At 44.4% G+C, this 27,688-nt stretch overlaps 1 protein-coding gene across 2 annotated transcripts in view; it reads right to left on the bottom strand.

Annotated features, from left to right (window-relative positions):
* SLC29A3 (solute carrier family 29 member 3) overlaps positions 1–27,688 on the bottom strand; it is a 94,964-nt gene that overhangs the window by 42,832 nt on the left and 24,444 nt on the right. For both annotated transcript variants that reach the window (XM_069753212.1, XM_069753213.1), the window contains exon 4: positions 17,640–17,866. In XM_069753212.1, the coding sequence (XP_069609313.1) occupies positions 17,640–17,866 (227 nt within the window). The remainder of the gene's footprint in view (positions 1–17,639; positions 17,867–27,688) is intronic.

The raw sequence follows: 27,688 nt of genomic DNA, 5'->3' as shown, positions 1-27,688 counted from the left end.
CTTTACAACTTCCAGTTCATTGCTGTTCATCTCAAATGAGTCCCGGTCATACCTGGCAGTAGTCAATATCTATCTTCTTTGTGTTGAGTAGCAGTCCCATGTTTGAGCTTTCCATTTTGACACTCTACGATTGTTGCTATCAATGTTGTATCGTTTGCCTTGCTAAGATTATTGATGATTCGTCTAGCAATTTGGATTACATGAAGAGGAAATAGAGGGAAGTTTGTGGCACATCCATTCGAAAAAAGTTTTCTTTACTTAGATTTCCACGAAAATAGGTGAATTAATTTAGTGGAGGAAAAAGTTTTTTAATTGTCTAAATGGATTCATCTATTTTTACGGAAACCTACGGTAAATAAAGAAAACGGTTTTTATTTGAATGGATGTGCTGCAAACTTCTATTTCCGCTTCATATGTTGGCTGTGCACTGTTGGAGGATTCGTTCAAAGCATTTATTCTAAAGCATGTGTGGTCAGTAGTGATGAGCAAGTGTACTCGGGGTGACCTCCGAGTATTTATGACTAGAAAACTTGAATACATGTGGGGATTCCCTAGCAACCAGGCAACCCCCACATGTACTCAGCCTGGTTCAGCTGCCGCAATGAAAACGAAATCTCTGAACACTAACAAATACTCGGAGACCACCCGAGCGTGCTCGGGAAAACCCAAGCAACGAGTACACTCGCTCATCACTAGTGGTGAGCTTTATATAAAATTTTCAATTCTGATTACCTCTTTTTTTGGCAGGTCCACCCTTCCTGAAAATAGCTTCTGCATATAAACTGAAGAGAAATGGTGACAAGATATAACCTTGGCTGACGCCTCACTCTAGTTTGAGCCATGCAGAGTCACCATGTTCCGTTAGGACTGTTGCTGCTTGGTCAATGTAAGCTTCCAAATGAGGCTGATCAGATGGTTTGGCATATTCTTCATTGTATTTCAGTTTCTGGTGAACAACACAGTCAAAGGTTTTGCTGTAGATGATGAAGCAAAGATGGTTATCCTAGTCTTTGGCCTTTTCCACTATCCATCTAATGCTAGCAACCACATTTCTTGGTCCCCTGCCTTTTATGAATCTTGCTTCTTCCTCTGACAGCTCTTTGTCAAAGTAAGGCCTTTCACCATCTTTTTAGGATCTTCAGTAGTATTTTGTTGGAATAAGGTATGAGTGCAATAGTCTGATAGTTTCCACAGTTGGCAGCATCTCCCTTCTTCGGAATAGGAATAAACACAGATCTTGTCCCGAACCATTTACCAGTAAATACAGGCATATGGTGACATCGACTGCTGCTTCAGAAGACATGATTAGCTGTATTGGAATATTGTCAGATCCAGGCGCATAAATATAATAATTCATGTATTATCATTAAGAAAAGCAAAGTAAGTCGAGGCCAGAGAAGAATGGATGCAGCTGATAGGCTTAGAAGATAAAAGACTGAATTCACACCACCTGTTCTTTATCTCCACATAAGGAATTTGTTGGTTTTGTGAGGCATTTATGGGGAAAATTGCATTGCTTTGCTGCAATTTTCAAAAATCACAGGTAAAATTATGCGGTTTTACTGTGATCTCGGCAAAAAAGCTACACTGCAGCCATAACATGTGAAATACAGCCTTATTTTATAGGTTGATCCTGCCGAAATCAGTGGGTCCGGATGACTTTACTCAATTTGTATATGTGCTTTTAGAGTAAAAGTTTATTACAGGCCCAAGCTTGGCAGATTATACAATATGTATTATTCATGTCATCTGCTACTTTTGTGGTAAGTACTTTTGCGCAGTGGAAATGGAAAATCTGGAGATTTTCTTTATTGCTGCAGCTCATTCTGTGGAACACAATGAACATTAGCGTTGCCGTCTCTTATTCTAGCACATGGAGTACTGGGAAATCAAAGAAAACATTATTCTGTGAACTTTGATTTCTTTTCTTCTGCATTAATCTGTTAAGCCTCTGAAATGATAATCTAATAACACGTAAGTGCTGGTAAAACGCCCTGCTCAGTGTGTAGATGGGTCTATAATCTGTACTAATACTATTGTTCTGAAAAGGCTTTTCTGTTACATTTTATTATGCTCATACACTTGTCATAGGGAAAAATAATAAAATCAGAGGTACTCACCCGCCACAGGTCCAACGATGCCTGTCTGCCGCTGTTTCTGGTCTTTGTGGACTACTTGTAGCAGTGACCTCATGACTACTGCAAAAGTGAACTCTGCAGCCAGTCATCGAGCTCAGCGGGTCTGCTCATGTAGCAGTCTGCAACAGCTGAGCCCACTGATTGACTGCAACCGTCACATGTGACGCTGTTGTGACGTCATCCCTGCAGACAGCTAAAGACTATGGATCGCATCGGAGAGACTTTGTTGGATCTACGAAGGGTGAATAACTGATCATCAACAGTTGGAGAAGGTTTTGTTACTGGTGTGTTACCAAGTTCAACAGTTTCTCTGCCCAGAACCTGCTCTGTTGGCAGTAAAAATGCGGTCTTAAAACCATCACATTACATGTGTGATTTCTCCACAGCACATGTTTAATAAAGTTAGATTTATTCATCAAAAATGCAAAGAAAATGTTTGTTGCATTTTTTAAAGCATTTTTTCACTATTGGCAGTTGCCTATAGCTGCTACTGCGCAGGCTCGAGGCGCCATTTTGGAGGACATTTTTTCTTTTTATCTAGAAAGATGGGTCCGCCGGTGCATGTGCAGCAGTAGCTATTGGATCACTTCTATATACACACTGATAACTGCCAGTGCACAGGCGTCATTTTCAGACAGATTTATTTATTTTTTTTTTTAAATATCAGGATAACCTCAACCATAATTATATGCACATTACACATGCGATTATGCTGCATTGCAGGTTCCACGGCTGGCGCCTGCAGGTTTTTTTTTAGTATGTACTGTATATATAATACATACATGCTAGCCACCTTAGGGAGAGACCCAAGTTGGGCTAAATGTAGCGGGACGAAAGAGACCGAAAAGCCCTCTACTTAAAGGAAATACATAGTGGATGCTTTCCTGAAACGGAAAGTACTTGCAAGCAGCATAATACAAAGAATAGCAGGTTTACCCAGAATCCTTTGCAGTAGGCGGAGCTATGCAAATCATCTCTTTCCACCCCAGTGCTGATGAGGGCCTAAAGCCCGAAACACGTGTCCACAGGTAGGAATTGGTTGGCTGTGTAAATTTAGAAACTAATCCGCAGCATTGCACGCTTGGCGATTCCAAGCGCTGTGGATTAGACTGGGGTGGAAAGAGATGATTTGCATAGCTCCGCCTACTGCAAAGGATTCTGGGTAAACCTGTTATTCTTTGTATTATGCTGCTTGCAAGTACTTTCCGTTTCAGGAAAGCATCCACTATGTATATATAATATTCATTATGTATACCAGGGGGCCGGTCAGTGAGGGATGAGTGACCTGTCAGCAGTCTGCATTATGAATAGCTAACCAGAGCACCACATGAAGACCCCCACAGGCCGCCCCGGGGCACGAGCATTTCATTAACTCAAAACTGAAAATAAAGATTAAACACAAGTTAGAGGTTTTCCTCTGGAGAACAGCAATCTGCAAGTCTGACCACAGATTCCCAACTGGATTAAGGTCTGGGCTGTGACTAGGCCACTCCAAAAGAGTTACACATTTCCCCTTAAACCACTCGATCGTAGATTTAGCAGTATGCTTTGAACCTCTGTCCCAGTCTCAAATCACTGACAGACTAAAATACTAGGGAGAAAGTAGCGCAAATAGGGTCTTATCTGACCTACAATTACAGTCTTAATCAGATTGTACAAACATGATTTATATTATTAAAAAGGCATTTTTCAATCATTTGCACATCTGCTGGGGATCCACAGGTTACAAAACTGACACGTGGTAATTTTCTGAGGAAGAAGTGCTGGACACTTTGAATAGATTAAAAACCACATGTTTGAATAAATCGCTGAGATGTGACGCCTCTCCATACACAGCAGCGCGGGAGGCATCCACAAATTATTCTTATCTTCATCATTGACAGACTGAACCATATTTGGTCAATAATATCTCTATTTTGCACTATGTATCTTCCCCTCAACTCGGACCATTTTTCCTGTCCCTGCAGCCAAAAAACATTCCCACAGCATGATGCTGCCACCACCATGTTTCACCGTGTAGATGGTGTTCTTGGGATGAGGAGCTGTGATGGTTTGGCGTCAGATATATCATTTAGTTTGGTGGCCAAAAAATTCAATTTTGGTCTCATCTGACCACAGCATCTTCCTCCACACATTTGGGGAGTCTTCCACATGTCTTTTGGAAAACTCAAATGAGCCTTACAATTTGTGTTTGTAAGTAAAGGCTTTTTTTTTGCCCTCTCTTCCATAAAGGCCACTCTATGGATGGTATGGCTTATTGTGGTCATATGGACAGTTACTCCAGTCTCTGATTGGAAACTCTGCAGCTCCTTCAGGGTTACCTTTTGTCTCTGCACTGCCTCTGTGATTAATGCCCTCCTTGCCTGGGCAGAGCGTTTTGGTGGGCAGCCCTCTCTTGGCAGGTTTGTTGTGGCGCCATGTTCTTTCCATTTGATGATAATGGATTTGATGGAGCTTTGTGGAATCAGAGATTGGGATATGTTTAGTTAGTGGTACATTTTGCTTAATGGTGTTGCAGCCTCTGTGGCCTTTCAGAAAAGGTAAAGTGTATATACTGACATACCATGTGACACTTAGATTGCACCCAGATGGACTTCCTTTCCCTAAGCATTGTGACTTATGAATGTAAGTGCTTGCACCAAAAATGTTTTAGTGGCTTCATAACAAAATAAGTAGATACACATGCACATCCCAATTTTTAGTTATTTAATCCCATAAATTTAATTTATGCCTATATTTTTCTCACTCCATCAACTTAGACTATTTAGTGCTGATGCATCATAAATAAATCAGATTACAAAAATATTTAAACACACATTGTAATGTAATAAAATATGTTAAAAAAACAAAAAAAAAACCAAGGGGTTGAATACTTTTTCAAGCCACTGTACATCGGGTATTTGTGGCTTGATTTATTGCAGTGTGCTCTAATAACGGCATTTTGTTTCCTTTTTTGCTCCCTTTATCTATGAAAAACATTTGACATTTCTGCCATTTAAAAGCATTAAAAAAATTGGGATTTGGATGTTTCTCCCCCAGCAGTTCGCCCCCGTTTGTCCTTGTGGTTCATGAATTCCCGTCCGGTATCAATCCAAATGTCACAAAAGTACTGTACAGAGTGCTACACATGTTAAATCAACTGTGTCCATCTGACGTCACGGGGAACCGCTAGACTGCACTCCGTGACCCAAGGAGCTGCAGATGTGACAGGTAAGTATCAACCTGGGGGGCCAAATACTGGGGGCGAAATGTGCGGGGGCGAAACATCCTATAACCAAAAAATGATGGTGTAACGAAGCCCTTAACATCGCCTGTGACTGCAGCTGCACCAGGATAAGTTCTGCAATCATTTGGTAGTTCCATTTATTAAGCTATCTCCATGACACAGATGACTGACAGCGGCCATCATTACAATGGGAAGTGACAATGTGGATGGACCCTACACGGCACTTGTACATTGAGGTACACTGAGTAAGTCTGGGCTTTTTAACACATGCCATGCCTAAATGGCCGTTACTCACATGCATCTTATTATATGCAGGAAAGGGTCTACCACTAGACACATATGGACCATAGATATTTATACGACTGTCAGAATAGAAATGGTTCTGTATTCCAGGGAATTTATTTTTGTAGTCATTAAAAAAATATATATAAATATTCACGACATGGGGCAAATGCGTAGCGTGCCAAAAATCTAAAGCAAATGCATTAAAAATGTCCCATTTCTTTCCTAAGGGACACATTTACCAGTAATAAATAACATAAGTGTCTGTTAACTTGACAAATGTAGAGTGGAAAAGGAAGCACAGAAGAAAACAACACCATGTAACATCCTGCAGGGGACTCATCCGTCACAGAAATGGATTGCCAACTTATCAAACATGCAAATGAAGCCGATCCCAGAAAAGTCTGTGTCATCACAAAAGGTCGAGCGCGGCAACACATGCCGATGGCTGGCCCACCCGTGCCGTGACTCCGCAGGTATGGACCCACCGTAATATACAGTGTCTCCCATCACCAAGAGAACTCGACACGCTGTGGATTTCTAGAAATCCAATCCACTTAGCTGGAATTGTAAGACGCTGAGATTTTGACGTAAAGAAAATGCACAATGACAAAAAGGCACCAAAATCTCATTGAGGGAACGTAGCTTACCCGAGGGCAGCCATAACGTCAGCACTGTATGACTGATGACAAAGAGCGGGGTGCTGGAGCAGAAGGTATTGTAAGCCTGCTCTCTGGTCAGTTTTAAAATCTTTTGGACAAGTGTGTAATGTTAGATAGCGACTATAATACTGCTGCCAAGCTGTGCGGTAAGGAACATCTCCACAAAAGGTCAGGAGACACGCCACCACGGCTGCAGCACACAACAAAATACCATTACACCGCGGTAACACAAGTCAGGCGCAAGTTATGGCTTTAGTAAGATTCCAGCTACTCAATCCAAAGGTCCGAACCCCAAAGATTAAATCCCAGCAATGTCTCATTCCTAATAATGATCAGAGACCCTCTGACAGGGTTAATACAGAGTTGTGACCAAAATGTCAGGCTCTTGGTACTGGCTATGTTGCTTAACACAGGAAAAGCTGCTTATCTAGGTTTCCTTACAACTTTCGCTTCCTCACAATAATTCTGTACTCAATACTCCAAAAATGCACAAAGCACAAAACTAAGAGTCACTAACCACAATGTGCCAAAGCTGAGAGAGAGAGAGAGAGAGAGTCTGAGACAGCAGTCACTGCAGAGCAATAAGTCAGTGCCTGCCATAGAGTAAGAGGAACAGGATATGTCATGGACCCCTATACACCACCCCAGATGTGTCCCTATTGGCAACCCCCCCCCCCCCCCCCCCCCCATTATTTCACCACTTGCTTTGGCAATGCTAACATGTAGTTAGCCCGGCCAATAAAAACCATTTGAATTGAATTGACAGAGAGAGACAGAAACAGAGACAGGGACACACAGAAAGACAGAGACACACACACAGACAAACACACAGAAAGCCAGAGACACACACAGAGACAGAGACACACAGAAAGCCAGAGAGACACACACAGAGACACACAAAAAGCCAGAGAGACACACACACACACACACAGAAGGACAGAGAGACACACACACAGAAAGCCAGAGACACACAGAAAGCCAGAGAGACACACACAGAGACACACAGAAAGCCAGAGAGACACACACACACACACAGAAGGACAGAGAGACACACACACACACAGAAAGCCAGAGACACACAGAAAGCCAGAGAGACCCACACAGAGACACACAGAAAGCCAGAGAGACACACACACACACACACAGCCAGAGACACACACAGAAAGAGACAGAAACACACAGAAAGCCAGACACACACACACACACACGCACACACAGAGAGAGACACACACACACAGAAAGCCAGAGACACACAGAAAGCCAGAGAGACACACAGAGACAGAGACACACAGAAAGCCAGAGAGACGCACACAGAAACATACAGAAAGAGAGACAGAAACACTCAGAAAGCCAGAGACACACAAACACACACAGAAAGACAGAGAGACACACTGAAAGAGAGACAAACACACAGAAAGCCAGAGACACACACAAAGACAGAGACACACACTGAAAGAGAGACAGAAACACACAGAAAGCCAGAGACACAGAGACAAAAAACACACAGAAAGCCAGAGAGACACACACAGACAGACAGAAAGAGACAGACAGACACAGAGAGAGAGAGACACACACACACACGAGGCATCTGTCTGGAATGTAACGAGTCGTTACATTTTTCATTAGCTTCACAGGAAAAGATGTAAAAAAAAGAAAAGACTTGTAAGACTGTGTGCACACGGTCAGGATTTTTAGCATTTTTTTCGCGTTTCTTTTGCCATAAAAACAAGATAAAAACGCTTAAAAAAGCATACATATGCATCCCATCATTTAAAATGTATTCCGCAATTTTTGTGCATATGTTGTTTTTTTCTGTGAAAAAACGCATCGCGGTAAAAAACGCAGTATGTTCATTAATTTTGCGGATTTTTTTCCGGATTTCCCATTATTATTGCATTGGGAAATCTCCGGGAAAAACATGCAAAAAAAAAGCGCAAAAAAACGTGAGAAATTTCTGCAAGAAATCCTGACGTGTGCACATAGCCTCAGAGATGCATCCTGTGCCTAGGAAACTGCCCCCTCTGACAGACTGCAGAGTGGCCGGTATCCTAGGTGATCAGCAGTATTATTATTATTATTTATTGTTATAGCGCCATTTATTCCATGGCGCTTTACATGTAAGGAGGGGTATACATAATAAAAACAAGTACAATAATCTTAAACAAGTCAAGTCTTAACTGGTACAGGAGGAGAGAGGACCCTGCCCGCGAAGGCTCACAATCTACAAAAACATTATAAGAAGAATCCCTACATTCTTGATACTGAAGAGGATTCTTAATAGGAGGCAAACTGCAAAGTTGCTTGTCTTTACAGGTATTTTGCAATTTTGCCTAGTCATATTGTTGAGAAAACGCAATAAACCCCTAAACACCCAATGACGTGCAGCGTCAATCATTGTGTGCCTCCCCCTCTTTGGTGTGGGCTGAAGCTCTGCTGTGTGTAGCACAAGCCATCGGATAACCGCAGCTTCTAGTCTCCCTTGGAAACTGTTGAAGCAAGTTAAAAAGAATGTTTTTAAAAATATTTTAAAAAATGTAAAAAAAAATCTAAAACTTTAAATTCCCCCCCCCCCAATTCGCTCTATTCAAAATAAAACAAGTAAAAAATAAAATACACTTTTGGTAAGGCCTTGTTCAGAAATGCCCGATCTATCAATATATAAAAAGAATAAATCTGATCGGTAAATGGCGTAACGCTTGGTTGCCACAACATTGCATTAAAATACAATATTTTGATCGCTCATTATTGCATCTACCCCCAAATGGCGTCAATAAAAAAGTCAGCTGGGAAAGCAAAAAATAAACCTTCACCCAGCCCCAGATCCTGAAAATTGGAGATGTTACGGGTGTCGAAAAATGGCGACTTTCTTGGTATCTCTCTATACGCTGCCGCTATTGGACAAACAATCAGCAGATTTGGGTTCCAGTATCATCTCTATGCTGATGACACCCAATTATACTCTTCTTCCCCCAACATCACCCCTACCCTAATTCAAAATACCAAGGATTGTCTGTCTGCTGTCTCTAACATCATGTCCTCCCTCTATCTGAAACTAAATCTCTCCAAAACGGAACTTCTTGTGTTTCTCCCTTCTACCAACCTCACTCTACCCAACATCGAAATTACCCTGGAGGGTTCAACCATAACTCCCAAGCAGCATGCCCGCTGTCTTGGGGTCATATTCAACACCGAACTTTCCTTTGCTCCCTATATCCGATCATTCACTCGCTCCTGTCACCTGCATCTTAAAAACATCTCCAGAATCCGACCTTTTCTCACCTTTGAAACTGCTAAGACTCTAAAGGTACCGTCACATTTAGCGACGCTGCAGTGATCTAGACAACAATGCCGATCGCTACAGCGTCGCTGTGTGGTCGCTGGAGAGCTGTCACACAGACAGCTCTCCAGCGACCAACGATGCCGAAGTCCCCGGGTAACCAGGGTAAACATCAGGTTACTAAGCGCAGGGCCGCGCTTAGTAACCCGATGTTTACCCTGGTTACCAGTGTAAATGTAAAAAAAAAAAAAAACACTACATACTTACATTCCGGTGTCTGTCGCATCCCCCGGCATTCTGCTTCCCTGCACTGTGTGAGCGCCAGCCGTAAAGCAGAGCGGTGACGTCACCGCTGTGCTTTACGGCCAGCCGGCGCTCACAGTAAGTGCGGGAAGCAGAACGCCGGGGGACAGACACCGGAATGTAAGTATGTAGTGTTTGTTTTTTTTACATTTACACTGGTAACCAGGGTAAACATCGGGTTACTAAGCGCGGCCCTGCGCTTAGTAACCCGATGTTTACCCTGGTTACCAGTGAAGACGTCACTGAATCGGCATCACACACGCCGATTCAGCGATGTCTGCGGGAGATCCAGCGACGAAATAAAGTTCTGGCCTTTCTGCTCCGACCAACGATGTCACAGCAGGATCCAGATCGCTACTGCGTGTCAAACACAACGATATCGCTATCCAGGACGCTGCAACATCACGGATCGCTAGCGATATCGTTGTTAAGTTGTTCAGTGTGAAGGTACCTTTACTGTCGCTCTTATTCATTCTCGTCTGGACTACTGCAACTCTCTTCTGATCGGTCTCCCTCTTACCAAACTTTCTCCTCTCCAATCCATCTTGAGTGCGGCAGCCAGGGTCATATTTCTGTCCAGCCGCTTCACCGATGCCTCCATCTTGTGCTAGTTATTACATTGGCTACCCATTCGCTACAGGGTCCAGTATAAACTCATCTCTCTCACCCACAAAGCTCTCCACAGTTCTGCACCGCCTTATATCTCCTCTCTCATCTCGGTCTATCGCCCTACACGTGCCCTCCGTTCTACAAATGACCTAAGACTAAGGGTACCGTCACACAGTGGCATTTTGATCGCTACGACGGCACGATCCGTGACGTTCCAGCGATATATCCGTGACGTTCCAGCGATCTCGCTGTGTCTGACACGCTCCTGCGATCAGGGACCCCGCTGAGAATCATACGTCGTAGCAGATCGTTTGAAACTTTCTTTCGGCGTCTAGTGTCCCGCTGTGGCGGCATGATCGCATGGTGTAACAAAGGTGTGCACGATATTGTACACGATGTGCGCATAGTAACCAACGGCTTCTACATCGCACATACGTCATGAAATTATCGCTCCAGCGTCGTACATTGCAAAGTGTGACAGCAGTCTACGACGCTGGAGCGATATTGTTACGATGCTGGAGCGTCACGGATCGTGCCGTCGTAGCGATCAAAATGCCACTGTGTGACGGTACCCTAACATCCCCCGTAATCTGAACCTCGCACCTCTGTCTCCAAGACTTCTCTTGTGCTGCGCCAGCTCTCTGGAATGCACTTCCCCAGACGATCAGACTGATACTTAGCCCCGACCTATTCAAGCGCGCTTTAAAAACCAATCTCTTCAAACAAGCCTACCACATCAACTACTCAGTAAACTAACTTTGCCCTGTTCCCTCCTTCCAAATATTATTCTGAATCTGCACCTTACTATTCATCTGTCTCCACACCCTCCATGCACACGATAACTGCACTTGATACTTGACTATTGCACTTAAACACACGGGCTGATGACCGGATCATGCAGCTTGATATAAAAATCCCTATTTATTATAATTGCCAGACCTGAAATAACAAGCACTTTTCACCTATTGTGTCCCCCCATTTCCTTGTAGATTGTAAGCTTTCGAGCAGGGACCTTACCCCTAATGTCACTGTTTAACCCCTTCATGGCCCAGCCTATTTTGACCTTAAAGACCTGGCCATTTTTTGTAATTCTGACCAGTGTCCCTTTATGAGGTAATTACTCAGGAACGCTTCAACGAATCCTAGCGGTTCTGAGATTGTTTTTCGTGACATATTGGGCTTCATGTTAGTGGTAAATTTAGGTCGATAATTTTTGCGTTTATTTGTGAAAAAAATGGAAATTTGGCAAAAATTTTGCAATTTTCAAATTTTATTCTGTTAAACGAGAGAGTTATGTGACACAAAATAGTTAATAAATAACATTACCCACATGTATACTTTACATCAGCACAATTTTGGAACCAAATTTTTTTTTGCTAGGAAGTTATAAGGGTTAAAATTTGACCAGCGGTTTCTCATTTTTACAGCAAAATTTACAAAACCATTTTTTTTTAGGGACTACCTCACATTTGAAGTCAGTTTGAGGGGTCTATATGGCTGAAAATACCCAAAAGTGACACCATTCTAAAAACTGCACCCCTCAAGGTACTCAAAACCACATTCAAGAAGTTTATTAACCCTTCAGGTGCTTCACAGCAGCAGAAGCAACATGGAAGGAAAAAATGAACATCTAACTTTTTAGTCAAAAAATGATGTTTTAGCAACAATTTTTTTATTTTCCCAAGGGTAAAAAGAGAAACTGGACACCAAAAGTTATTGTACAATTTGTCCTGAGTACACCGATACCCCATATGTGGGGGGGAACCACTGTTTGGGCGCACGACAGGGCTCGGAAGGGAAGGAGCGCCATTTGACTTTTTCAATGAAAAATTGGCTCCAATCTTTAGCAGACACCATGTCACGTTTGGAGAGCCCTTGTGTGCCTAAACATTGGAGCTCCCCCACACGTGACCCCATTTTGGAAACTAGACCCCCCCAAGGAACTTATCTAGATGCATAGTGAGCACGTTGAACCCCCAAGGTGCTTCACAAATTGATCCGTAAAAATGAAAAAGTACTTTTTTTTTTTTTTCACAAAAAATTTCTTTTAGCCTCAATTTTTTCATTTTCACATGGGTAACAGGATAAAATGGATCCTAAAATGTATTGGGCAATTTCTCCTGAGTACACGGATACCTCACATGTGGGGGTAAACCAATGTTTGAGCACACGGCAGGGCTCGTTAGCGGACACCATGTCGCGTTTGGAGAGCCCCTGTGTGCCTAAACATTGGAGCTCCCCCACAAGTGACCCCATTTTGGAAACTAGACCCCTGAAGGAACTTATCTAGATGGATAGTGAGCACTTTGATCCCCCAGGTGCTTCACAAATTGATCCGTAAAAATGAAAAAGTACCGTATTTTCCGCTTTGTAAGATGCACTTTATTTCCCCCAAATTTGGGGGGGAATGGGGGTGTGTCTTACAAAGCGGTTATACCGATTACCGTTACAGGCTGGGATGAGGGGGTATTCGCCACCGCGGTTGTCCGCCACCGCTGCCGCTGTTGTCCGCTGCTGCCTCGGGTGATGCTGGAGGCTCCGACGACATTTTGTGAAAGACCAGAGCCCCCCGGCAGTTCGTCCATGCTTTCCTGTATGACTGATTCCGGGAAAATGGCCACCGGAATCTCGGGAGATGAGATTTCAGGGCTGAGATCTCATCTCTCGAGATCCCGGCGGCCATTTTCCCCGAAGTCCACCGCACAGGAAAGCATGGACGAACTGCCGGGGGCTCTGGCCTTTCACAAAAAGTCGCCAGAGCTCCCTGCAGCACCGGAGACAGCACTGCAGCACCGGAGACAGCCCTGCAGCATCGGAGACAGCCCTGCAGCACCAGAGCCCCCTGCAGCACTGGAGACAGCCCTGCAGCACCGAAGAAAGCCCTGCAGCACCAGAGCCCCCTGCAGCACCAGAGCCCCCTGCAGCACCAGAGCCCCCTGCAGCACCAGAGCCCCCTGCAGCACCAGAGCCCCCTGCAGCACTGGAGACAGCCCTGCAGCACTGGAGACAGCCCTGCAGCACTGGAGACAGCCCTGCAGCACTGGAGACAGCCCTGCAGCACTGGAGACAGCCCTGCAGCACTGGAGACAGCCCTGCAGCACTGGAGACAGCCCTGCAGCACTGGAGACAGCCCTGCAGCACTGGAGACAGCCCTGCAGCACTGGAGACAGCCCTGCAGCACCGGAGACAGCCCTGCAGCACCAGAGCCCCCCTGCAGCACAGGAGACCCCCTCATCCCAGCCTGCAGCAATGCTCCACTCCTGCCTTCAACAACGACCCTGATCCAACGCAGCCACAACCCCTGGTAAGCAATAAGACGCATGGATTATAAGAAGCCCCCCAATTTATTAAAAAAGTTTTTTCCTATTTTTCTCCTCAAAATTTGGGGTGCGTCTTATAATCCGGAGCGTCTTACAAAGCGAAAAATACGGTACTTTTTTTTCACGAAAAATTTCTTTTAGCCTCAATTTCTTCATTTCCACATGGGCAACAGGATAAAATGGATCCTAAAATGTATTGGGCAATTTCTCCTGAGTACACTGATACCTCACATGTGGGGGTAAACCACTGTTTGGGCACACGGAAGGGCTCGCCATTTGACTTTTTGAATGAAAAATTAGCTCCAATCGTTAGCGGACACCATGTCGCTTTTGGAGAGCCCCTGTGTGCCTAAACATTGGAGCTTCCCCACATGTGACCCCATTTTGGAAACTAGACCTCCCAAGGAACTAATCTACATGTGCGGTGACCACTTTAAACCCTCAAGTGCTTCACAGAAGTTTATAGTTGTAACGCAGAGCCGTGAAAATAAAAAATCATTTTTCTTTCCTCAAAAATTATTTTTTAGCGCACAATTTTTTATTTTCACAAGGGTAACAGGAGAAATTGGACCCCAATAGTTGTTGCCGAGTTTGTCCTGAGTACACTGATACCCCATATGTGGGGGTAAACCACTGTTTGGGCACACGTCGGGGCTCAGAAGGGAAGTAGTGACTTTTGAAATGCAGACTTTGATGGAATGGGCTGCGAGCGTCACGTTGCGTTTGCAGAGCCCCTGATGTGCCTAAACAGTAGAAACCCCCCACAAGTGACCCCACTTTGGAAACTAGACCCCCCAAGGAACTTATCTAGATAAGTGGTGAGCACTTTGAACCCCCAAGTGCTTCACAGAAGTTTACAACGCAGAGCCGTGAAAATAAAAAATCATTTTTCTTTCCTCAAAAATTATGTTTTAGCAAGCAATTTTTTATTTTCACAAGGGTAACAGGAGAAATTGGACCCCAATAATTGTTGCCCAGTTTGTCCTGAGTATGCTGGTACGCCATATGTGAGGGTAAACCACTGTTTGGGCATACGTCGGGGCTAGGAAGGGAGGGAGCACCATTTGAATTTTTGAATGCAAGATTGGCTGGAATCAATGGTGGCGCCATGTTGCGTTTGGAGACCCCTGATGTGCCTTAACAGTGGAAACCCCTGAATTCTAACTCCAACACTAACCCCAACACACCCCTAACCCTAATCCCAAATCTAGCCATAACCCTAATCACAACCCTAATCCCAACACACCCCTAACCACAACCCTAACCCCAACACACCCCTAACCCTAATCCCAACCCTAATCCCAACCCTAACCCCAACACATCCCTAACCATAACCCTAACCACTGCCTAATCTTAACCCTATTTCCAACCTAGCCCTAATTCCAACCCTAACCCTGAGGCTATGTGCCCACGTTGCGGATTCGTGTGAGATTTTTCTGCGCCATTTTTCAAAAATCCGCAGGTAAAAGGCACTGCATTTTACCTGCGGATTTACCGCGGATTTCCAGTGTTTTTTGTGTGGATTTCACCTGTGGATTCCTATTGAGGAACAGGTGTAAAATGCTGCGGAATCCGCACAAAGAATTGACATGCTGCGGAAAACACAACACAGCGTTTCCGCGTGGTATTTTCCACACCATGGGCACAGCGGATTTGGTTTTCCATAGGTTTACATGGTACTGTAAACCTGATGGAAAACTGCTACGAATCCGCAGCGGCCAATCTGCTGCGGATCCGCAGCCAAATCCGCACCGTGTGCACATAGCCTAATTCTAACCCTAACCCTAATTCTAGCCATAACCCTAAGGCCAGGTTCACACTGCGATAGCAGCAGCCCGTTCAGCACATACGCTAACGGGCTGCTGTTAGCGCAAGTGCCGACGTTTGCATCGCGCTAGCGCAGATAGAGCATCTGCTAGCTCTATCTGCGCTAGCAGTGACGGACCCGGAAACGCTGCAGCCCGCGTCTCCGGGTCCGTCACTTAATGACGGCACATCCCTAGCGCACGCCCATTGTGGGCATGCGCTAGTGATGCGTCCGACATTGCTGTCAATGGCAGCCGTAACGGACTACGTTACACCGCATTTATGCCGCGGTGTAACGTAGTCCTTCTAACCCTAACCCTAGTGGGGCAAAGAAAAACATAAATACATAGTAACATAGTTAGTATGGCCGAAAAAAGACATTTGTCCATCCAGTTCAGCCTATATTCCATCATAATAAATCCCCAGATCTACGTCCTTCTACAGAACCTAAACGTCCTTCTACAGAACCTAACCTTCTACAGAACCTAATACATTTTTCTTTATTTTATTATTGTCCCTACCTATGGGGGTGATAAAGGGGGGGTTTATTTATTACTTTTTTTATTTTGATCGCTGAGATAGGTTCTATCAAAATGTACCTGTAACGTATCTGTCGGCCGGCAGATTCGGCGGGCGCACTGCGCATGCGCACGCCATTTTGGAAGATGGCGGCGCCCATCGAACAGACAGACGGACACCGGGAGGGACACAGGTCGGTAAGTATGAGGGGGGGGTGATCGGACAGCGTGGGAGGGAGCGGACAGCGGGGCGAGCGGACAGGAGAACGGAGGGGAGCGGGGGACACTAGATGACAGGACGGAGGATCGGAGGGGAGGAGATCGGTGGCGGTGGGGGGGCAGATCGCGATCTCCAGCCATGCTATTGCAGCATTGGCCATGGCTGCATTGTAATATTTCACCAATTTTCATTGGTGAAATATTACTATCGCTCTGATTGAAAGTGAAACGTCACTTTCAACAGCCAATCAGAGCGATTGTAGCCACGGGGGGGCGAAGCCACCCCCCCTGGGCTAAAGTACAACTCCCCCTGTCCCTGCAGGCCGGGTGAAATTACAGTTAACCCTTTCACCCGGTCTGCAAGAGCACAATCCGACCATGTTTTCATGACACATACGGTGCGTCAAAGGTTGGGAAGGGGTTAAATTGTCTGAACTTGTAAAAAAAAAAAAGATTTGTATGATTGCACTTTTTTTTGGCAATTTAACCGCACTTTGAAATTTTTTCACTTTTTATTGTGTTCTATTTGGGAAAACCAATCATGTCATTCAAAAGTACAGCTCGTCCCACAAAAAAAAAAAAAGCAAGCCCTCACATGGCCATATTAACAGAAAAAAAAAAAAAATGTTATGGCTCTGGTAAGAGGGGGGAGCAAAAAAACAGAGATGCAAAAATGGAAATACCGATGGTCCTTAAGGGGTCAAAAGTGGTTTTGTGTTTTGCTGTTCTTTATTCCCTTCATCCTGAGTATGCTGTTTTTTGTTTTAGATATCCGCCACATGGGTCCATGGGCCTTTTTATTTATTGCTAATTTTTACAGTCTTTATCAAGGGTGTGTGGCTCACAAGGCTTTCTGGGACATGTGCTAAGCCTGCTCTGCATTGTTAAACTGCGAGCCACGCCCCCTTGGTAATGACCATTCTAAACTTTTCAGTCACTTTGCCTCCCACAAACATACTTTCCATCCCATGCAACGATAAAGGTTGCAGGTCTCGGGTGGCATTGGCACAGTGTCAGGCTCCGGAGCAGGGCCGATGCACTGAGCACATTGGAAGCACTGAAGCCCAGCAGTGGAGACCCCCTTTGATTTTCTGTAAATCAATGCAGTAAAACTTCTCCTTTGTTCGGACCAGGTATCCAGGGACAGATATTCACCTCTGATATATACTGTGCAGCTACACTGAGAAGACGCTAACCCTAACCCTTAGGAGACCACGTTATAATGTAGTTTTGGGTGGTCTTCTCAAAGAGGTTTCACATTCTATCCAAATGTTGTTACCTGATATTAATGACTGTGAGTGTTTCATGGGGAAACGTCCGGTTACACCAAACACACTGGCGGTGAGGATGTTGGATGCCCCGCTGAGAACGGCTACACATATCAAAGTTACAGCAAAGAACTCCTGAGTCCAGAAAGACGTATCTACTTTCACCAGCACCGTGGTGAATATAAAGATGAGCAGCATGACAACTAAGGATGACAGTATTCTGGCCTGGGAGGAAATCCTAGAAGACAAAAAAAGAGAGGAAAACACACTTAAATGAGATAGGCAAGAAAAACCCAATAGAAATCTGCACACTCCCTCCCCGATGTTCAGCGCAAAGAGAGACAAGGGAACCTGAGCTCTTCTGTGACTACTGGGAGCCATTGGGAATATCACACAACCTTCTACAGAAGATGGTCTGAAAAAATATGCAAATTAGCTTCCCTCCAGAAGGAAAAGTCTCTGTCTACAGCTATCTGGTAAGTTAAAGGGATTCTCCAGTGAAAATAAGTTATCACCTAGCCACATGATAGGTGTTAACTTATAGATCGGAGGGGTCCGGTAGCTGGAAACAGCACTGATCGGCAGTTTGGGGCACTTTTATACCCATTAGAATGGTAGTGCGCATGTCTGACCATCACTCTGTTCACACTCTATGAAGATGCCGGGAAAACCTGAGCGGTCCTAGAGAGAATGAATAGAGTGGCACTGCCACTCCATTCTAATGGGTATAATAGTGTCCTACTTTGCTGATTGGTCGGCTAGCGACCTATACCATATTACCTCTCCTGTGGACTGGTGATACCTTCTCTTTACAGGACAATCCTTTTAATGCTCAACCCATTAAAGAGGTTTTCATAAAATATGGAACAATTACATAAGGGGACGAAATGAATAAAATAGAAAATCAAGTGGGAAAGTTAAGAGGTGAGTAGTTGGTCTTCTATTACTTTATCCCATTCACCCCAGCCTCAGCCACGGACAATATTTGCCATATCCTAGAATAAAACCCTATAAACCCTTAGTGACGGAGCCAAATTTTTGAAATCTGACCAGTGTCACTTTATGTAGTAATAACTCTGGAACGCTTCAACAAATCCCAGTGATTCAGAGATTTGTTTTTCATTGCACATTATAATTTATGATGGTAAATTTAAGTTGATATGTTTTGTATTTATTTATAAAAAAAAATTCAGAAATTTTACAAAAATGTAAAAAAAGAATTGCAATTTTCAAGCTTTGAATGATTATCCCTTTAATCCAGAGGGTGATACGACAGGAAAACATTAATAAATAACATTTTCCTCACATCTGCTTTACATCTGCAAAATTGTAAAATTATATTTTATTTTGTTCGCATTTTAGGAGGTTTAAAAATGTAGCATCAATTTTTCATTTTTTTCAAAGAAATTTACAAAATTTAGTTTTTTAGGGACCCATCCAGGTTTGAAGTAACTTTGGGGGTCCCATATATTGGGAAACCTCCTAAAATGATACCATTTGAAAAACAGCACCCCCTGACATACTGAAAACTGCAGACAGGTAGTTTATTTACCCTTTAGGTGATTTTCAGGAATTAATGCAAAGTGACATGAAAGGAATGAAAAAGTGTATTTTTACCACCTAAATGTCGCTAACTTCTGAACAGGTCACAACAGCCGGCAGACTCTAAGGCCCCCACACTCTTTTAACCATTCACATGATATAGTTACTATTGACAGCAGCATCTAAGGGGTTAAACAGATATGGACGGTGCCAATACTGATCGTGGCTAATGCAGCAAGTTGTCAGCTATAGTGTACAGCTGATAGCTACAGGATTGTCACCTATGGGGGGATGCTAACCTCTTACATCTCAGGTCAGTAAAAAAAACATATTGGCGGTTATTGGGGGATTAAACAGCCTTGACATGTCAAAGGTGGACATACACCGACTTCTGCATGTCACCCAGCAGTTTGGGGTCTGAACTGTGCTGAGATGTTAAAGCCGAGATCTGCCGTGTAGTGAAGAGTTAATGGCAATGTTCATACCTGTCTGGTGAGTCAGTGCCTCCGCACACAATGACACCTCCAGAATTTTAATGACAGCCAATTATGGCTGGTAAATAAATACGCTTCTTTCTTGTCTAGGTTCCTGGGTGAGGGGGAAACTTTAGGCCAAATCTTGATTTTCTGCCTTCCTGCAATCACATTGTTAGCAAGTGTTGTTTTTAAGCCTCCTGCATCCACTTGTGGGTTTGATGCCTATTTTAAGACATTTGTTCGTGTGACAGCAGCTGGATGTTAATAACCTCAGCTCGGGGATACAGACCTAGGTCTGAGTGCACTGCCACGTCTACCATCAGTGCCGGCTAATTAGATGTCTGTGAACACTGATACAGGCCGATCAGACGCTGGAAGCATGATGGGGACTCACCAATAAATAGAGTAATAAAACAAGATTACACTTTTCTTCTACTTTAGAATTTGAGATAAACATCTCACTTATTTTCTTTACCCCAAGCTGAAAATACATTAGTGCCAAAGCCCCAGCTTCACACTGCCGCTCCTCTGGGGAGACTGAGGCCGTGTTCTGGGACGCGTCCATCCCCACTTATTACTATAGATTACAGTCCGAAATTGTCCCAATCTGCATTACCTTTTAGGACTGTACTGAGGCACTAATCAATACATTCACCTACAGTTTTTCAGAGAAACTGGAAAAAAGCAGATATATATATTTGTTTTTTCCAGGGATAAAACACATTTTTTTCATTTTCAGCCCATGATATGTAACTTGAAATCGGATCCAAGTTTCAGATTTTTCTCTTCTGGGAGTGTCTCTCCATTACCCCTCCACTCCCCAAGGCAATTTTCACCTTCCTGACCAAGCAAACTTTTACAGTTCTGACCAGTGTCACTTTATGAGGTAATAACTCGCTTCAACGTATCCCAGTGATTCTGAGAATCTTTTATCATGACATACAGTTATATGAAAAAGTTATCATGAATATCATTGAACATCTGTGGGATCATTTGAAGAGGGCTGTCCATGCTCGGCGACCATCAAACTTAACTGAACTGGAATTGTTTTGTAAAGAGGAATGGTCAAAAATACCTTCATCCAGGATCCAGGAACTCATTAAAAGCTACAGGAAGCGACTAGAGGCTGTTGTTTTTGCAAAAGGAGGATCTACTAAATATTAATGTCACTTTTCTGGTGGGGTGCCCATACTTATGCACCAGTCAAATTTTGTTTGAATGCAGATTGCACATTTTCTGTTAGTACAATAAACCTCATTTCAAGGCAGAAACATTACTGTGTCCAACAGTTATTAGATATATGAAACTGAAATAGTTGTTGCAAAAAAACAATTTTTATAAAACATTAAGCTTAAGATTAATAGGGGTGCCCAAACTTTTTGATATAACTGTATACTAGATGGTGGCCCGATTCTAACGCATCGGGTGTTCTAGAATATGCATGTCCACGTAGTATATTGCCCAGTCACGTAGTATATTGCCCAGCCACGTAGTATATTGCCCAGCCACGTAGTATATTGCCCAGCCACGTAGTATATTGCACAGCGACGGAGTATACAGCCTTAAAATAAAAAATAAACATATAGTCAGCCTCCGAAAGCCCGTTGAAGTCCTGGCCCTGTGTGCGGTGCACGCGGTGGCTTCCGGTCCCAGTTGGTATGGGCAAAAGACTTGTGATGATGCCGCGGTCACATGACCGTGACGTCATGGCAGGTCCTTGTCGTATACCATCCTTGCCACCGGAACCTGCCGCTTGCATGGAGCGGTCACCGGGGCGTCACGAGGAGCGGGAAAGGCGGCGGAAGGTGAGTATATGATCATTTTTTATTTTTTTTAAATTATTTTTAACATTAGATATTTTTACTATTGAGGCTGCATAGGCAGCATCAATAGTAAAAAAGTTGGTCACACAGGGTTAATAGCAGCGTTAATGGAGTGCGTTACACCGCGGCATAATGTGGTCCATTAGCGCTGCCATTAACCCTGTGTGAGCGCTGACTGCGGGGAGGAAGGAGCGGCCATGTTGCCACCGGACTGCGCCCGTCGCTGATTGGTCGTGGCAATGGTCGTGGGAGTTTTGCCACGACCAATCAGCGACTTGGATTCCATGACAGAGGCCGCGACCAATGAATATCCGTGACAGAATGACAGAAGGACAGAGAGAAGGACAGACAGAAAGACGGAAGTGACCCTAAGACAATTATATAGTAGATATATAAATATATATAGTAGATATATATATTATATATATCTCTATAATATAACACTGGGAGCGTCACTCTGTCCGAAGCCTTTATAGACTGCGCAGGCGCGACGCTCCTAGCGTTACATTATAGTGTCAGGAAAAAAAAATGGCGTCGGAAGGAGCGGACTGCCGGGAGCAGGGGGACACCGTGCACATATTTGCGCCCTGATTATGCTGTGGCACTGCATGCCACAGCAATTTGTTACTTACGCCATTCCTTTCCGCCCCGCCCATTTTCTTCGTCCTCCTGCTGCCGGAATCGGCGCCTGCGCAGTCCGCGCTTTCCGGCGCCATTTTCTTGAAGACACACTGCAGGTGTGTCTTCAAGAAAATGGCGCCGGAAAGCGCGGACTGCGCAGGCGCCGATACCGGCAGCAGGAGGACGAAGAAAATGGGCGGAAAGGAATGGCGTAAGTAACAAATTGCTGTGGCATGAAGCTGTGGCACTTATGCCACAGCAATTTGTTACTTACGCCGCCTGATTCCTTTGTCCTTCTGCCGGAATCGGCGCCTGCGCCCTGCAGTGTGTCTTCAAGAAAATGGCGCCGGAAAGTGCGGACTGCGCAGGCGCCGATTCCTGCTGCCGGAATCGGCGCCTGCGCAGTCCGCGCTTTCCAGCGCCATTTTCTTGAAGACACACTGCAGGTATGTCTTCAAGAAAATGGCGCCGGAAAGCGCGGACTGCGCAGGCGCCGATTCCGGCAGCAGGAGGACGAAGAAAATGAGCGGAAAGGAATGGTGTTCTGCCCATCTTATTGTGCAGAAAGTTAATTATCTTGTAATTCAAGTTGTGGCCACTGGAGGTCATCAGTTGACTACTTTTCATGTTTACCAACCTTTCACTCAGAACAGCAATGTCTTCTGGGTAAGTTCCGCCCTCATTCTTTTTGTGGAAGACAAGCTTCAGTAGCCATTTTCCTCTGGTCTGAAGAGAGGCACACGTGCTCCTGTCTCGCTTACTTTCTTACCCCTGTCCTAACGGATCTCGGTACGTTTATAAAGGTTTAATGCATCTTATGTTTGTGTTAGTATTTAAGCCTTATGCAGCTCCTATAGTCAAATATAGTTAGGCAGATTGTGCTTTGCAGCTTGCAGTTAGGTTAATGTGTACTCTGCATTTAGATAGATGCATCTTGTATAGAATAGGGCAGTGCTGTTAGAATTACTGTGTAATGCACTCTGTATAATTTCTGCTGTAATGTCCCAGTTATTTATGTGATTGCACCCTGTATGTGCTTATACTGAAATGCTGTTATTCTTTACAGTTTTTCACCAGTCATCCACTATGATCAGCCATCCACTATGATCAGTCATTCACTATGATTATTCACTGAACATCCACCTTGTACATCAACATCATTCACTATTCGATCATCTACTATGAATACTGTCCATCATTGTTGTTCAACATTATAGTTTTGGTTATCATCACCCTAATAAATAAGACTTAAGCATCAACACAGTCTGTTTTCTGGGATGTGGATGAAGGTTTAGCCGTATGTTGGAATCCACACAGCATCCTACGTGGAGGAAGACACAACAAATGGCGTAAGTAACAAATTGCTGTGGCATGAAGCTGTGGCACTTCATGCCACAGCAATTTGTTACTTACGCCGCCTGATTCCTTTCCTCCGCCATTTTCTTGGTCCTGCTGCCGGAATCGGCGCCTGCGCAGTCCGCGCTTTCCGGCGCCATTTTCTTGAAGACACACTGCAGTGTTTCTTCAAGAAAATGGCGCTGGAAAGCGCGTACTGCGCAGGCGCCGATTCCGCCAGCAGGAGGACCAAGAAAATAAAGGAAAAACGAGGAAAAAGATTGGAGCGCACTTACCCAGGTAAAATAGTCACCACTTTATTAGGACTTTGTACAAAAAGCAGGGAAGGGAGTGGATAAAGATCGGACGACGGCCGTTTCGTGCAGAGTGGCACTTCAACGGGTCCTACGGCTGAATGAATGCAGGGAGGATTTTATAGGAAAAAAAAAAAAAAAACTCCTCCCTGCACACAGCACATGGGTGGGAGTAACCACCACTGATAGAAACATGAACGAAGGTGCAATAAAAACAACAAAACCAATTAAAATCAAACTCTGAGAGCTACACTTGAAACAACACTGAACGGAACCTATAGTACAATTAACTATCTACAAGAACACAGACATGTCTAGCTTTTCATTCATACCAAGCGGTCCAGCTGCGTCTGCACGAAGAATCCATCATCCATATGCAGCTTTACATGAACACCCGAGCCTTACACTATGGTCGGTCCGAATATCTAAAGCAATTGTTACCATCCACCTCTCGTGTCTCCCCTTTTCCTCATAGTTTGTAAGCTTGCGAGCAGGGCTCTCATTCCTCCTGGTATCTGTTTTGAACTGTATTTCTGTTATGCTGTAATGTCTATTGTCTGTACAAGTCCCCTCTATAATTTGTAAAGCGCTGCGGAATATGTTGGCGCTATATAAATAAAAATTATTATTATTATTATTATTATCTGGCCTCCCTGCGTAGGAGGAGGCGGTGCAGATCTCCTCCCCCCTCTGACAGAGTAACCTGTTCTAATCCAGCGAACCGCAGCACCTGCACATTGCCTGCGTGGTAAGTCTTGACATGGTCTATTAATCGAGGAGCCCCCTTGCCGGTCCTCACAGAGTTAAAATGCTCTCTAACCTGTATGAACATTGGCCGAATAGTCTTGCCAATGTAAAAGAAGCCGCAAGGGCAGAAAATGACATAGACTACATACGTAGTTCTACAAGATATGAAATTGCGCACTGCGTGCTGTATGTGCCCCACTGTAATCGTACTACCGACATGGTGATAAATACAGAAATTGCAACGCCCGCACTTGAAGTTACCTTTTGGTCTATTAAGAGACAGCCAATTGCTGTGATCTGATACAAAACGATTGCGGACCAAACAGTCCTTAATATTTTTGCTGCGGCGACTAGCAAACAGTGGTCCCCTATCCACTATTTCTTTTAAATCGTTATCTTGTCTCAAGATCTGCCAATTTTTCCGAACAGCTGCTCTGTTCGGAAAAATTGGCAGATCTTGAGACAAGATAACGATTTAAAAGAAATAGTGGATAGGGGACCACTGTTTGCTAGTCGCCGCAGCAAAAATATTAAGGACTGTTTGGTCCGCAATCGTTTTGTATCAGATCACAGCAATTGGCTGTCTCTTAATAGACCAAAAGGTAACTTCAAGTGCGGGCGTTGCAATTTCTGTATTTATCACCATGTCGGTAGTACGATTACAGTGGGGCACATACAGCACGCAGTGCGCGATTTCATATCTTGTAGAACTACGTATGTAGTCTATGTCATTTTCTGCCCTTGCGGCTTCTTTTACATTGGCAAGACTATTCGGCCAATGTTCATACAGGTTAGAGAGCATTTTAACTCTGTGAGGACCGGCAAGGGGGCTCCTCGATTAATAGACCATGTCAAGACTTACCACGCAGGCAATGTGCAGGTGCTGCGGTTCGCTGGATTAGAACAGGTTACTCTGTCAGAGGGGGGAGGAGATATGCACCGCCTCCTACTATGCAGGGAGGCCAGATGGATTCTTCGTGCAGACGCAGCTGGACCGCTTGGTATGAATGAAAAGCTAGACATGTCTGTGTTCTTGTAGATAGTTAATTGTACTATAGGTTCCGTTCAGTGTTGTTTCAAGTGTAGCTCTCAGAGTTTGATTTTAATTGGTTTTGTTGTTTTTATTGCACCTTCGTTCATGTTTCTATCAGTGGTGGTTACTCCCACCCATGTGCTGTGTGCAGGGAGGAGGTTTTTTTTTCCTATAAAATCCTCCCTGCATTCATTCAGCCGTAGGACCCGTTGAAGTGCCACTCTGCACGAAACGGCCGTCGTCCGATCTTTATCCACTCCCTTCCCTGCTTTTTGTACAAAGTCCTAATAAAGTGGTGACTATTTTACCTGGGTAAGTGCGCTCCAATCTTTTTCCTCGTTTTTCCTTTATGAACTCTGTATGCTTTTGTTGGATGCAGCACCCCGTTGGTAATGAAAAGGAAATTATCAGCCATATACGCCCTTTGCATGTGGTTTTTGCTGCTGTGCACATTGGGGTCAGATTATCGGGGCAGTGCGGAAGTAGAACTTTCTTTTACCCTGTGAGGACCAAGAAAATGGCGGCGGAAAGGAATCAGGTGGCGCAAGTAACAAATTGCTGTGGCATGAGGCTGTGGCACTTCATGCCACAGCTATTTGTTACTTGCAGCACATGACAGAACCGGGGTGCAGGATGGGAGCAGCACATGACAGGATGGAATAAAGTTCTTTTCTACTGGATAACACCCGTTTGGAGAGCTGTTCTTCCCATTTGTTGGATGTGTACTTTCCCAGGAGGGTTCCCTGGACTTAGAACGAGCGCCCTCAGGAGTGAGTGCTGTTGGTCATTTGTATACTGTATAAGCTCTCGGGGTCCAGACGTGTGACTGTGCAAAATTTTGTGGCTGTAGCTGCAACGTCTCCAACACTTTTCCTTTCACTTTTTCCCCATTGTGTAGATAGGAGCAAAATTGTTTGGTAAATTGGAAAGCGCGGGGTTAAAATTTCACCTCACAACATAGCCTATGACGCTCTTGGGGTCCAGACGTGTGACTGTGCAAAATTTTGTGGCTGTAGCTGCGACGGTGCAGATGCCAATCACAGACATACACACACACATACATCTACAGTGGGGCAAAAAAGTATTTAGTCAGTCAGCAATAGTGCAAGTTCCACCACTTAAAAAGATGAGAGGCGTCTGTAATTTACATCATAGGTAGACCTCAACTATGGGAGACAAACTGAGAAAAAAAAATCCAGAAAATCACATTGTCTGTTTTTTTATCATTTTATTTGCATATTATGGTGGAAAATAAGTATTTGGTCAGAAACAATCAATCAAGATTTCTGGCTCTCACAGACCTGTAACTTCTTCTTTAAGAGTCTCCTCTTTCCTCCACTCATTACCTGTAGTAATGGCACCTGTTTAAACTTGTTATCAGTATAAAAAGACACCTGTGCACACCCTCAAACAGTCTGACTCCAAACTCCACTATGGTGAAGACCAAAGAGCTGTCAAAGGACACCAGAAACAAAATTGTAGCCCTGCACCAGGCTGGGAAGACTGAATCTGCAATAGCCAACCAGCTTGGAGTGAAGAAATCAACAGTGGGAGCAATAATTAGAAAATGGAAGACATACAAGACCACTGATAATCTCCCTCGATCTGGGGCTCCACGCAAAATCCCACCCCGTGGGGTCAGAATGATCACAAGAACGGTGAGCAAAAATCCCAGAACCACGCGGGGGGACCTAGTGAATGAACTGCAGAGAGCTGGGACCAATGTAACAAGGCCTACCATAAGTAACACACTACGCCACCATGGACTCAGATCCTGCAGTACCAGACGTGTCCTACTGCTTAAGCCAGTACATGTCCAGGCCCGTCTGAAGTTTGCTAGAGAGCATTTGGATGATCCAGAGGAGTTTTGGGAGAATGTCCTATGGTCTGATGAAACCAAACTGGAACTGTTTGGTAGAAACACAACTTGTCGTGTTTGGAGGAAAAAGAATACTGAGTTGCATCCATCAAACACCATACCTACTGTAAAGCATGGTGGTGGAAACATCATGCTTTGGGGCTGTTTCTCTGCAAAGGGGCCAGGACGACTGATCCGGGTACATGAAAGAATGAATGGGGCCATGTATCGTGAGATTTTGAGTGCAAACCTCCTTCCATCAGCAAGGGCATTGAAGATGAAACGTGGCTGGGTCTTTCAACATGACAATG

The sequence above is a fragment of the Ranitomeya imitator genome, chromosome 2 (assembly GCF_032444005.1).
Source record: "Ranitomeya imitator isolate aRanImi1 chromosome 2, aRanImi1.pri, whole genome shotgun sequence".
Lineage (NCBI taxonomy): Eukaryota > Metazoa > Chordata > Amphibia > Anura > Dendrobatidae > Ranitomeya > Ranitomeya imitator.
This window is presented reverse-complemented; position numbering and strand designations above follow the sequence as displayed.